The sequence below is a fragment of the Choloepus didactylus genome, chromosome 11 (assembly GCF_015220235.1).
Source record: "Choloepus didactylus isolate mChoDid1 chromosome 11, mChoDid1.pri, whole genome shotgun sequence".
In the NCBI taxonomy this organism is placed as follows: Eukaryota; Metazoa; Chordata; class Mammalia; order Pilosa; family Megalonychidae; genus Choloepus; species Choloepus didactylus.
This window is the reverse complement of record NC_051317.1, coordinates 16,290,058-16,304,669: the sequence shown is the minus strand read 5'-3', so window position 1 is coordinate 16,304,669 and position 14,612 is coordinate 16,290,058. Positions and strand designations below refer to the sequence as shown.

Below are 14,612 nucleotides of genomic sequence, written 5' to 3'. Positions count from 1 at the left end.
GTGTTAAGTCTTTTTTTTTTTTTTTAATGCTTGGTCTAACTTATTCTAGATCGTTAGAATAACCCATGTCTAACTGTTCAGATTTTCTAATCTCTTCTTCATCTGGATATGTGGTGCAATTTTTAAAATTGCACTTTTCGTGCAATTGTTTTACCTCCAAGAGAGAGCTTCCTTTCCTCTGCTCCTTCTCCAGGAATCTTGATCTCTTCTATTTGATTTTGTGCAGACTTTTCTCCTCTGCTCCTATTATGTGTTTAAATTCTCTTCCTCACTCAGTGCCCCATTTTCCTTACACTCTTCAGTTCTGGGACCCTTCCTATCTCACAGTAGTGCAGTTTAACCCCTCCTTTTTATCCTGTGAGGATTTTCTTCCACTGGTTTCTACTCCATTATTGTATCCCATCTTGGGGAGCCAGATGGGGTCAATCGAGAAAGGTGGGTCATTTCAGAAAAGTCTGTTTTGCCTTCAGGTGGTCAAACTAACTGAAATTGGATTGAATAAGGGCACAGCAGTTATTACCAGCCTTTCTGTTGTGGTCTCTGTCTCTGTCTCTGTCTCTCTCGTCTGCAGACTTAGGTCCCTGTGCCAGGATATGTGTGGAGTTCTAACTTACTGCTCTGAGTAATTCTACAGTCTTAGCCCATGATGGGAAGCACCTGGGCCAGGCTGCCACGTGTTATTCACAAATTGCACAGGAACTAAATGAAGGGGAGGGTAATGGGAACCAACCAGCATCCAGGATGGAATTTTCCTACCTAAGATCTTTCTGTTTCTTTGATTCAGCATATGTGGAGTCCTTCTCCAGTCTCTACCATCCTCCAGAGTCCTAAGCAAGAGGGATTTTGTCCTTTTATTCACTAAATCTCTGGGGAGGCTTTTTCAGGGGATGTCTTAAATCTCCATATTGATGACATCACCATAAATAGCCTTCATTCCTTTTTAAGGCTGAATAATATCCTATTGTAGGTATATACCACATTTTGTTTATCCATGCATCTGTTGATGGACATTTGGGTTGTTTCCACCTTTAGGATATTGTGAATAATGCCGCTATGCACATTGTCTATGAGTATGTCTTTGAGACCCTGTTTTCAATGCTTGGGGTATATACCTAGGAATGGAATTGTTGAGTCACATGGGTATCTAGCACTGAATATTTGACTACTGAACTGACATAGAGTTATTCAGAAAAATCAAAATATATATTTTATTCTTTTCCATTTTTTTACAGTCGTCAGAATAACAAAGTGTTTTCCTAGCATCCTTCAAAAGTGATCAGTGGGTTGGGATTTTTCTTTCAAGTATCTTATGAACTCATGAATTCATGATTTTAAAATTTTTGATGTTTTTCGAATTGTTGTTATTACTATTTTTTTTTTTTTTTTTGATGCCCAAATTGTTCCATCTTTGGCCAGTAAGAGTTCCTTGAATTTGGCTCTAGTTAACTGGACTGTTAAAACCAAAGCAAAGGACTATTTATTTTTATGCTTTCCTGAAAGTGATGAGAAGAATGTTGGGCCAGCCTAACAAGTGATGCTTAGGAGTGAGCTAAGACCAAGCCAATGTGTGGATTTGAAGGCTCTATGAGAGGAGAGAATAAAATTATTTGTGATTGTACTCCATGGAGACTGTAAATGAAAGACTTCTAACTATTACAATCAGCTACTAATAACATTTCTCCTTCCCAGATGAGAATACTTGTGGGAAGTTTGTAACTCTTTTAAGCTAAATCAACCAAGTATAAATCTACCCTCCACAAAGGAGTTTACAGACTAGTCTGGGAAGATAGCACTGTATTTGAGAGAATCGGTTTTCTGCTAGAAACAGAAACCTCAAAATAACAGGGAATTAGAAAATATAAGTTTATTTCTCATAATGTTCAAAAAGGCAACCCAGGGCTGGCATGAAGAATCCATGGTCATCAGGAGTCCAGGTTGTTTCTAACTTATGTCTATTGTCCTCGATGTGCAATTTCCACCTCAGGATATAACACAGCTTCTCCAGCTCCAACCATCACATCCACATTCCAATCAGCAGGAAGGAGGGAAAGGAAGAAAAAGGGTGTGACCTCCGACATGGAGTTTACACTCATCACTTCCACTCTGCTCCACTGGTCACAACACAGTCTTATGACTGCAACAAGCTTCAAGGGAGGCTGTAAAATGTTGTCTTTGTTTTGATTGACCAGATGCTCAGCTAACCTTTGGGGATTCAGTTACCCAGGTGGAATGGGGGAGCAGATATTGGCAAAAATACACATCTATGTCTCAAGCCCTAAGAAAAAAAATTACTGCCTCTATAAGGAGTGTACTTCCACACATGTATCCCAAAATCTCAGAACAGGGAATGATCATGTAAAGTATCCTCCAATCTTCTTCTCCTCAAGTCTCCTGATTATGCTGGGACACTCAATATATAAAACAAAATTAGGCTATAGTATTTTATTTTATGTTAACAAAGTAAACTTTAGAGAATTTTCCTTCTATACAGCATTAATGTTTCTTTTGTTTCATCATTTATTCCTGTCCAATACTGCCATTTCCGCTTACACTGAGATTTCTTGGTTATTTATTTCATGCTGAAAACTGGGCTCATATACTATACTTCAACTATGTAGTAACTTTAAGGCAAGATATATGACTAGCACCCACTATTCGGAGAGCTTAGGGGAATCAGTTTTCAAAAGGAACCCTCATAGGGAGAATAAGGACCAGAGAAGTTGAGCAGCTTGCTGGAAGATATACAGCTTAGTAAATGACAGAGCTGGGATTCCAACACACATTTGTCTGTCTTCAGAGCCCACACATGCTTTGTTTATTATGCCACCCCAAAGGATTTACTTGCTTTCTGCTCTTCTACTAAGTCTATGGGTAGAATAGTAATCCCCTACCTTTAAGACAGAGAAACTTCTATGGGCTTCCATTTAAATTTTAAAAAATAACAATCGTCAATATATTTTGAGCTCTCACTATATGCTGGGCATTAGGCTAAGCATTTTATGCTAATTAGCTCTTTTAATTGTCCAACCCAGCTTGCTGATTATTCATTCAACAAATTTTTATTAAGCAACCCTTTTATGTGCTAGGCCCCAGATGGATGCTAGGGCCAAAAATGGTGAACAAAAGCAAACGTAGTCTTTACTGCTATGGAACTTTTAGACTAATGGGGGAGACAAACATTTATCAAAGAATCACCCACCCACCCCCAAATGTACAATCTCAACTGCAATGAAGGGTATGAAGAGAAAAGCATAAGGTGCCATGTGGATATAATGGGAGGCTTTGACTTAGGAAAGCCAGGAAACTAATACACAACTATGCCCCGGTGACTCCAGTGCCCATATTCTGACCCCTTATACTACATGCCTCAAGTGTGAGATGGGCGCAACCATCTCTATATCCTCCATATCATTTTGAGTCTTAAGTTCTCCAAATATCATTTCCAAACCATATGACAAAGAGTATATATATTTTTTACATGTGCCTCTTAGGTTTGTGAATTTTGAAAGGATGTGGTTATGGCCTTTGACATCAGAGGGGAAGCTCTGTGAGGCTGACTGAACTGATAGAAAGATAACGTTGGAGCAAGTTGTCTTTGAACAACTCCGAAGATCAACTGCCTCCCCATCACGGTCCTTGCCCCAGAGCTGTTTCCTTGGGTGGCACTAAGCGGTGATGCCCAAGGTGCATCACTTTTCAAGAACTTGATCATGAACAACTTTATCCTCCTGGAAGAGCAGCTAATCAAGAAATCCCAGCAAAAGAGAAGAACATCACCCTCGAACTTTAAAGTCCGCTTCTTTGTTTTAACCAAGGCTAGCCTGGCATATTTTGAGGACCGTCACGGGGTATGTGAGCACTTCCTTTTTTCTTTTTTTTTTTTTGTATTTGGACTGGGCTGGTTTGTGAAAATACACATGGGATAAAATAGAACACAGGGAACACAGACATGCTGGTTATAACAACCTAAAAAGCACAATAAGAGTAATCAGAAAAGAATGTGGAAGGGAGTCAAGAGTTGAGGTGGTTGGATTATGTGACTTCACTTATAAAAACTATACAGCTATCAGTTTCATATTTGTCAGTTTTTTTCTTGCAAAGTGAAATTTAATTTTAAAATTAGAACATTTTATGTGGCAAACATTATGATTAGCTCAAACTTGAACTTCTTTGAAGTAGACTATGTTTTACATGGCATTGATTAAAAAAATATTAGCATTCAATGGGGCCTACGGGATGATCTAGCCCAGTTTCCTTATTTTACAGTGGAGGAAACTGGTACTGGTTAAGTGATGAGTACAGAGTCATTATTTTTATGAATTCAACTCTATTTGTCTCAGTGGTCCTTGCTCAGCTGACAGCTTAGAATAAATGCCCTGGGAATTCAATTGCCTGACGTGTGTATGAAATGTGTCATCCAAAGTTTGGAAGGTGCAGCAGTGATCCTCTTAAACCTTGGAAAACTTCCCAGGAGACCAGGGTTATTAGATGAATGTACTGCAGTGCAGACCAGTGGTTCTTACCCAGAATATTCCAGTGCTTAGCTAAGTCAATCTTTTATATTTCTAAAGCTTTCCCAGATTCTGTAACATCAGTAATAAGTGCAACATGAATACTCACAATGGTGCAGTTTGGTAGAAAAAGCACTGGGCCAGGGGTCAGGAGCCCAAACTCTACTTCTCTCTAGGTGAGTCAGCCTTAGCAGAAGTCTCCTCTGCCCAGGCCTGAGAGTCTTTATGAAATGAAAGGACTGGAACTAATGACCTACAAGTTCCCTTCCTGCTTTAAAAATTCTTTGCTTCTAAGAAGCGGCACTTGTTTGATGCTTCACAGCAATTTTTCAGGTTTGATTTCTTATTATATCACTGTATTATTTTCCCATTATTATGGGGGTAGAGCAGAGGTTATCACCTCTGTATTACCGAAGGGGAAACAACCTTGGGTGCTTGATGGTCAGTTAGAGAAAAAGCTGCACTGATTGCTTGCTGAGATCTGACTTAGCAGGTGCAGACCTGAGGTTGGGATCTCTTGAAGACAGGTTTTGAGATGTTTGATGAAATGGAGTCCTGAATGAGGCAAGGCTGGACATGGCACCCATGGGGAACTGTGTCCTTTAAATTGCAGATGAAATAATACCGCCTCTTCTTCAGGGGGGAATGATTTGCTCATCTTCTTTACACAACACTAGATATAAGCTATTCAGTAGACTCTTACTGTTAAAAATCAACCAATCAATCAGGAAACACATGGCAATCACTTATTACATGCAAGGCGGCTTTGGTAGGTGCTCAATAAATATTTTTTGACTAAATGTATACAGGACCAGTAGCCAAGTTTTAAATTTGGGTGCTTCATCATATGGAGCATTGGTCAAATTTCTTCTGATGAATGGGACATTTAAAGTTCTTTTTCCACATTGAAAGCACTCATTTGCCTTTAAATATTCTTTTTCAAAGCCTATTTTATAGTTTTCACCTATTTTTTTTTCCTGAACTAACAATTTCTTAGAAGCATGGCTGTTAAGTATTATGTTGTGAATTCAGTACAATATTATTTGAAAATAATCACACAACCAAATGGCTTTGATTCTGATTTTGTTGGTTATAATTTGCCTTTAGACAGTATTGTATTGTGACTCTTCCTCTTCATCAGAGCATTCTGAAAAATTCCAGGACCAATTCATTCATTCCACGTCCTTGGGAGAGCCCTGGGCTATAGTTTCTACAGTTGCCCTGTGGGATATAAAGGATATACACACAAACCAAATTTCTTTTTTTCTAATGCTTATGGTTTATAGTCATAAATAAATTTTTAAAAGCAATATTAAATTTCTTTAAATATTATAGAAATTTATCAGTTAGAAATTTATCCAAGGTCACTGAGGAGGTGAAGATATACAGATTATTATTGATCATGCCGTATATACGTCCCATGTTCAGGGTCATTGACTTCCATGCAAGAGTGCACTGTGCATCACCCATAAATAACAATAGCATTACACGTATGGAAAGAAACTTTTCATTTTTAAATTAAAGCTTCAGTCTTCTTATCTGTAAAATGGATGTGATAATAGTATCCACCTCATGAAGTTATGGTAAAGATTGAGAGAGAACGTATTTATGCCAAACTATTTGAAAATTTGAAATGACCAGTTTATAGATCAAAAACAATCAGATATCGGCAAGCCAATATAGTTCAACTTAATATATAAAGTAGTTAACATAGTCTGTCACCTTGTTGGCACCTAGTAAGGATTTGCCATCATTTGCACCATCATATCTCTGAAGGAGCTAGCAGGGCTGGATAACATAGTCATTTTCAAACAAAGGGAAATTTGAAAGGATTCTTCAAAGTCAAGCTAAGATCAGGGTCCTGGATTCCTTCTCTTCTGGGCTAAATTCAAGTTTGTGTGGAGAGATAAATGTGCCTCATGAGCTGTGTGACGTGACACTGGGCTAGACACTGCCCGTCTCGCAGCCTCAGCTTTTTCTGCTTTCTCATTTATAAAATTATATCTTGAAGCTTTAATATTCTGTGATCCTATGACACTATATGCAAAATAACCTTTCTACATACTGAAGAAGAAATTCTGTAATTCAACCAATTAACTCTTTTTATTCTAACTTTTAAAAGCCATGCCTTTTGTCATTATAATACTGTTTGAAAGAGTCTTTTATTCTAACATGGATTTCGATCTGGCGTCAGATACCTGTTTCCCCAACTGAGATGTGCAAGTCTATTAAGAGGGCTCAGGAGGCACTTTCACCCTGGTGGAGCAGGGGGCAGAAATCATCTCTAGAAGAGTCAGAAAGAAGTATAGAGTGAGCAGGTGGCAGCTCACAGGCCGGTGGGCGTGAGATCAGATGCTTCCCTGAGCTTGCCAATTTCTTTGTAAAGTGGTCCCTGAGAATCCCGAAGAAAAGCTGATCTCTCTGACAGAGTTCAATGAAGTTCTCTGACAGAGGACAATGAAGGATAATAGCCTGGAGATGTGCTGGCAAATGCTTAATAACTGCTGTCGGGGGGAAGGGAACGAAGCCCTGATGTACAGCGCTTGCCGATATCCCTGGTATAAATCCTCCCATAATAGCCAGTTTCAAACTACCATTGTGACAATCTACCGGCTCACAAAATTCCTGAGAATTCCACAGCTGGCTCTCGAGGGCCGAGGGCCGGTACAAGTATCCTCCGGCACCTGGCAAGCTTCAATGCAAATAATCCTTGGAGAGAGAGTCACTGACCAAGCAGCTTCATTGCATGTGGCTGACAGCAGATCCTTTTCAAGTTAAAAGAGAGAAATGTAGGGCCTTGGGCACTTCCAACAAGCACCAGGTGGAAGATGCAGCAGCGATGGAGACGAGCATCACAGATGGGTGAGGCCAGTGTAGACAACTAGAGTGAGGTTCACATCCAGCCTCTGTCACTTTCCAGATGTGGGATCTCAGGCAAGATGTTTACCTTCTTTGAGCCTCCGTTTCCTATTTGTAAAGCAAGGACCCCAGTATTACCTACCTGGTGAGCACTTCACGAGGAAGAAATGTTAAAAGCTTGGCACTAATTGCTATTGGTAAGGAGGTTATTATTTATAATTTTGACCAGGTTTCATCTTGATCTTCTGAAAGACCCTCCTGAGAAGTGGAGAGATTTCCCCATTTTAATGATTCTCTGCACCATAGGGATCAGGTTTGCTGTGCTCACCATCGCACGGGGGCTGTTTCCATTTCCCTGGGACAGGATAAACCGGCAAGATCCCATTCGAGCCGGCGTCCTGATGAGGTCCCCCTACTCTTCATGGACTCTGCCTTTGTGTCTCAGTCAGATCAAGCAGCAGAACCCGCCCTTGCAGCATGCCTCCTTCCAAAATTTAAGCTGGCAGGTGCACAGATGTTCTCCTTTCCTTGTTTTTGGAAATATTCTATTATTGCATAGTGGTCAAAAACACAGCCTCTGGTGCCAGGTAGACCTGGGTTAAAGTCCAGCTCTACCATAAGAGCTGTGTGACTTTACATTGCTTAATGTTGTACTATCCTCAAAAAAAGCTATTTACATTTTTCTAAATGATTAAAAATTCCTCCTTGATTTTGTTTCCCTTTAATAAGATGGAGGTCACCATTATTCTAACAACAACAACAACCAACATTTACTGAGCACTTACTATGTGTCAGGCTACATGCTAAATGTGCCTGACACATAATACACAATCAGTAATTATTTGTGGAAGAAAGCAAGGGAAGGAGGGACAGAGGGAAGAAAGGATGGAGGAAGAAGAATATGAGGTACACAGGTTAGAGAGGTTAGAATTACACAAATGAACTCCTAACAGAACAAGGCTCAATGCCAAATGATTGGGGGATAAAGCAAGTCATATAGGATTTCAAAAGGGAAAGAGACTCCTGTGGGTAGGAGTAAGTGAATAAGACTCCTAGCCTAAAATGAGGAGGCGTTGGATGCAGGGGGTTGGAATTTTAAGAGTTAGGTCAGAGAGGCACATGTTTTCTAGGAGAACCAAACAACTCTGTTCTCTTTTCCTCCACCCTGCATTACCGTTCTTTTTATAGCTAAATCCTCTGCAGATGATATTTTTGCTTGAGGCATTCGTGAGTCACTCTCTCCCCACTTCATTCCTACATGATTCAGTTGCCTCCCAACTGGGCTCCTGCTGACACTTGGGAGTCCTTACAATCTGCTATCCACACAGCACCTAGAATGTACTTTTAAAATTACAAATCAGATATTGCTCCCCTATTTTAAAACCCACCATGGCTGTTTAGAGCATTTAAATAGATTCTCAACTACAACCTACAAAGCCCTTCATCCAGTGGTCCCTGCCCACCTTTCAATTTTCATTTCATATCACATTCCCCTTTATCCATCATCTTCTATCATCTCTGCCCTCCCTCTGAACCTTGAACACCCCAAGATCATGATGCCCCCAGGGCCTCTGCACAGGAGTACGGTGGGGCAAGTGAGGCACACACTTATGGAGGACCTCTTTCTCAGGGTCATGTAAGTACAGGGGTTTTGCACTAGCTGTTACCTCTACCTGGAACACTTTTACTCCTGATATTTGCAGGGTCAGTTCTTTTTTGACTCCCATCTCCTCAAATATTTTCCCAGTATCGCTTTTAATTTTTTTTAAGCACATCAATACTTCAATTTTTCAGCATTTGAAGTCATTTATTGGATGCATTAATGTGCTTTCTTGTTTACTTTCTATCTGTCCTCCCACTGGAAGGTCAGCTCCATGAGAGCAGAGATCTTGACTACCTTTCTCATAACTATAACCCTAAAAATCTAGAACAGTCCTGGGCACACAGTAGGTGGCCATTAAATGCCTGGTGAAGGGACAAAGGTCACATAACTTGAACTGAATCCAGAAAACATGTGAGAACTAAACATGTGGGCCTTGTCTAACTAGGCAAAGAAAAGTGAGATCTAAGCAAAGTGTTAATGCAATTCAAGCCAATCCAGGCCCAAAATGTGCAGTTTGGATGTCTGCCTCAATAGAGTGTCATCATTTATTGATTTTGCCTTGTGTAGTGATGTTGATGTTTTATAGAGATAACCATTGTCCAGAGAATTTTTGTTTTGGAGGTAGATACTCCTACATTAAAATTAGATTAAATTTCAACAGCTGGAGGGACTGGTACATGCATTAATCATTTTCTGCAGTAAAAATAGGCCACAGAGGAATACTACAAATTTGAGAGCTTAGTATCTGACTCGATCTGGAAGAAGAATTTAGCTGGAAAGCACAAGAGCCCAGTTCCTTGTACTTTGAGGTCCATGTAAAATAAGTTAGCTTTATATGAAACCCAAATTAAGCCTACAGAACACTACTTTAACTTTAAAGCTCCTTTAAACTTTTCCTTGGTCAATTAGTGAACCTGTATCCCTCCTATTTTCTTAACCAACCAGTAATAAATTCTTCCATTCATCAGTGAGTTATTAGGCCTCCTGAAAAAAAAACTATTACTTCCAGGGCATGATTTTTACCAAGAAGGCAGTTTGGGTTTACCTTCATGACACTCAGGGGCATCGGTAAAAGTGATCCAGAAGAGAAACGGAAGCTCTGAAATGGTTTCCCGTTCATAAAAAATTTCCTTTTTAAATCAAATGCCTGCTCAGTCCCTTGAAATTCAGTATAAGTTGTCATCATTTTAATAAAATAGAACCTGATCCGAGGTCTTATGTTGCCATATAATTCCCATTCACTTGAAGTTTTTTATAAGCAGGCTTCCCGTTTTAGGTTTTCCTTTTTTAATTTTTAAAGAAACCATAGAAATGATACATTTGTTATGAAAAATTCAATATAGGGCAACTACATATATTGAGCCAGGACTTTTTTTTTTCACCTGAAATTATATCAAGGAAATGTTTCTATTTTTGTATATTTAGATTTATTTATTTGTTCAGTAAACATTTCTTGAGCACATATTATGTGAAAGGCACTGTGCTAGGTGCTGGGAAAAAAGCGGTAAATAATCGAGTCAAGGTTTCTACCTTCATAAGCTTACATTCTGGTGGAGGAGACGGGTGGCAAGCAAGTATATAAATACATGGGGCAGATATAGACTGAGGTAGTTTCTACAAAAAGACGAAGCATAGCTGGGTCTGGGTTAGGAGGAAGGGAGGTCAGAGCAGGAATTTATATCTAGGCTGAAGCTCAAAGGATAAGAGTCAAGTGAAGAAATGGGAAAGCGCATTCCAGGCAGAGAACATTGCCAGTGCAAAGGTCCTGAGGTAGGAAGAAAGTGTGGCCTTTGTGAGTTGACCCATACAGAGTTCAAGAGAGGAGGTGTGAGATGAGGAAAAGAAGCCAAGTTACGTAGGCCCTATGGATCACGGCAAGGAGTTTGGATTTTATTTCAAGTACAATGAGAAGCTACTGAATGGTTTAAGCTGGAGAGTGAGCCCATCCATTTTACATTTGGAAATTATTGATCTGACAGCTTTGGGGACAGAGGATTGTAAAAGGGCCAAGAGTAGAAGCTAGGTGGCCAGGTAGAACCTGCTGTAGTGGCCCAGAATTAATTAGTTTCTCTGGATCTGTTGTATAGTATGCCACTCGATGAGTTATTTTATGTTTTAACTTTCTTAAAGGTTTTGATGGAAAAGCGTCTGGTGTATAATTTGGCTCAGGATCAGCAACGAGCTCAGGCGTCAGGCAGCAAAAACTGAAAACAGGGTAGAATTGGATTAAACCCACTTTGATCAATCTTCAGAGACAGAGCAGCATACTTTCAAATCCCCATACTATTTTTAAAAAATTAAATGAAACAACTATACCCAAAATGCTCTCTGTAACTCTTTTGTCTTAGATATGAATTTGCATGTCTCTATGAGCATTGATCTTTTCTCCCATGCAGACATACCTCACATAATTATATTGCATAAGACAATTTTGTGTTGTTTTCCCACTTACTGTTCTGTAGATGTATTTCTATATATCTACATGGCCTCTAAAGTAATCATTTCCTCACATACATGATTTTTTAATGGTTGTTTCATTTTAGGGATATACTTATCTATTTTACGTACTTGGACAAATTGATGAATTTATTTATCATTTATTGTAGGACATTCAGTTTGTTTCCAGGCATAGTGAAAACACTGGAAAATAATAGTATATCAACTATAGGGCTGTATCTTTTATAAAATCAGCTCCTTATGAGACAGTCTCACAGGTGAGATAAGTGTGCTATAGGATAAGAACACTTTCTGGACTCAGTCATATGCTGCTAGTTCATCTTCCAAGTTATTGAAGTAATGCACAAGGCTGCCAAAAAGTTATCCCATAGTTGTTACCAGAACCATTAGAGAAGATTATGTTTCCAAGAAGGAACTAGAACTAATAAGAACAAAAGAATCCAATAGCTCTGGTGATTTTCAGGTTCTCTGTCTTTACACACTTTGAATGTTATGGTTAGAAAGGCGGAAAATATACAGTATTTTGAACATGGGTAAGATGATTTGACTTAAAGTTAACTCTATATATGTTGATGATCCTGCTAACCCCAAAGTAGGATTTATGGGTGCCAAAAAGTCTTCTACTCAGCAATTATCAATCTCCTTAATCACGTATCTTAGGGAATCTGAACGGGTCACATGAATGAGCTCTTTGGGCTAGCTCATCAAGCTTCTTTATAAAGAAGCAAATCAAAAACAGGAAGAATATCACATAAGCCATTTGGAGCTCTCCTTAGAGGTCAGTTCTAATTTTAGACAGGACCTAAAGAACCAAAAATCTCAGAAAAGTTGTAATTCTAGAAAAATGGGATGAGGTGAGGGAGCAACAAGGCAGCTTAACAGAATGGAGACCTGGCTAATTACCTGGTAACCTTGACCAATTCCTTACTCTTTCTGGGATTTAGCTGCCTTGTCCATAAATTCAAGGGATTGGACTAGGTCAGTGTTTTTCAAACTTTTTAAAGCAGTGGGATCCTCTTTTAGAATAAAATATTTCATGTCATTCCCACCCCCAGGTATAAAACAGATAAAGGGGAACTACCCTGGTTGAAGCAGGACCAGGGATGATGCTCAGAACACTACCCTGTTGTCCTGCTCCCCGACCTCCAAGGGTCACCACGGTGCCTCTCAGGTCTGAGAGCCTAAACTCCCCCCAAACTGTAAATTGCATAATATGAACGGAGTGGGTAACAGCCAATTTAGAAAGCCATTTCATCCCAAGACATGAAAGTCCTCAAAGTTGGACTGAATGATCTGTAAAGACCCCTCTGGTTCAAAAAAGTGGAAACTATATGATTGTATCTCTCTGCCAATGATACTAGCAACTCACAAAAAGAGATGGGGATTAGCCAAGCACGGAAACCTTCCCAGAAAGTAATCTATCTAAGGGATGATTAATAACTCTGTCTGGCCAATAAGACAAGCATGTTGTCACATCCAAGGAAAGAATGAGCCCTGAAAAAGAAGGCAGATATTTCAAGTGTATCCAAAATCAAATCTAAAATAATAAGAGCCACTATTTGATGAGTTCTTGCTGTATTTCAGGGTACTGGGTTAAGTGTATTATATCATAAATATTCACAATAACCACATGCGTCAGTTTCTATCATTATCCCCATTGAATAGATGAGCAAACAGAGGCTCAAAGAAGTGTTTTTTTTCCCAGGTCACACATTTGGGACAAATAATAAAAAGATTAAATGATCTTCAATGGGCATAAACTTGTTTGGGTCTGAGAAGTCTTGTAATAGATGCTGTGTTAAACAGTTAGGGGAAGGATTGGTTGGTGTGTTTCTTACATTGTCTAATGCGGGCTCTGAGGGGGGACTGGCCGGGGTGCTCAAGTTTGCCTAGCAAAATTACCTGAATAACAGAAAGGAACAATCATCACCACCAACAATAATAAGCATCACGGCAAGCAGGGTACTAAATACTTTCCTGTGAATTTTCTCATTTGTTTCTTACAATTCTTTGAAAACGGTGAAAGTGTAATTTCAGCGAGGAGGATATTGAGACATGGAGAAGTTAGTTGATTTGCCAGGGTCACAAATGAAGATCACAATAGTGGTGATAAGTTTAAATATGACATCTTGCCTTGGGATGAAGAAATTCCCAGTACTTTGATTCCACACTCATCAGTGCAACCTTTTCGGATATATGTTTGGTTGCCCGAGTACAATTTCCTTCCATGAGAAGTCTCTGAAAAATGAACACAAGCATCTTGGCTATTGCATTTCTCACCGCGAGTCTGTGCATCTGCTAGACTCTTGTGAGTGCACCTCTGTCCGCCTGGACTCAGTAGACTGACCAAATGGAATTCTTGACCTTGTAAAACTGAAGATGTGTTCCTGTTCCTAAGGTAACTCCTACCAAGGAGTATACACTGCATCAGCCTAGCTCCATTCAGTTTACCAGATTAGCTGATAATTATATCAGCTACCTCTCACTGGGAACTTTCTGGGAATAACATCCTGGGAACGTTATGTCCAAAGTGGTAATAGAGGGAGAGTCACCATGTAGAGGGTATGGTATCAGCCAGGACCAGGGGCCCAGAAAGGGAGACTGGGGCACTAACACCAAACCTCACCCTTGTTCACAGTCCATACTGCAGACAATGTCATGTACAATGATCCATTTTAGTGTTTTCCAGAGTGGGGTACCACCATTGGGAGCATACAAAATGGTATATGGACAAATGGTTTTTGACATGCTTTTAACTTAATAGGTATGTGTTTATTGTAATATGTTGGAAATTACTGTTTTTAAATTAATGACAATTAATTTAAAGTTTCCTTTTGGAATAAATTTGTCTACATGAAAAAGAAAGTTAATTGAAAGAATAATATTAAGCATATAATACTATTTGATGGAACCAGATTATGGTAGAAATCGTAAGGGTGGGATGCAAACAACTGAGGTCTGGGAGCAGTGAGTGCAGGGGAGGGCAGCAAGGATCACAATTCACGATTATTTGCCTGTTAGTAGTTCAGAGAGTGAAATATAGTAACCTCTTCTTGACATTTGGAGGCACAGAAGTCCAGGGCACTTGGAGAGGTAAGCACAGAAGGGAGGGAAAATGGGCAAGAGAGGTCTTCTCAGGCCCCCACACTCTACCTTGCTGGCTATAAGCCAAGAGGCACAGC

General features: G+C 39.6%; 1 protein-coding gene across 1 annotated transcript in view; it reads left to right on the top strand.

Annotated features, from left to right (window-relative positions):
- The first annotated feature begins 3,710 nt into the window (after positions 1-3,710).
- Positions 3,711-14,612, top strand: part of ITK (IL2 inducible T cell kinase) — a 79,347-nt gene continuing 68,445 nt past the window's right edge. The window contains exon 1 of the mRNA XM_037798915.1: positions 3,711-3,848. Within this exon, the coding sequence (XP_037654843.1) occupies positions 3,711-3,848 (138 nt within the window). The remainder of the gene's footprint in view (positions 3,849-14,612) is intronic.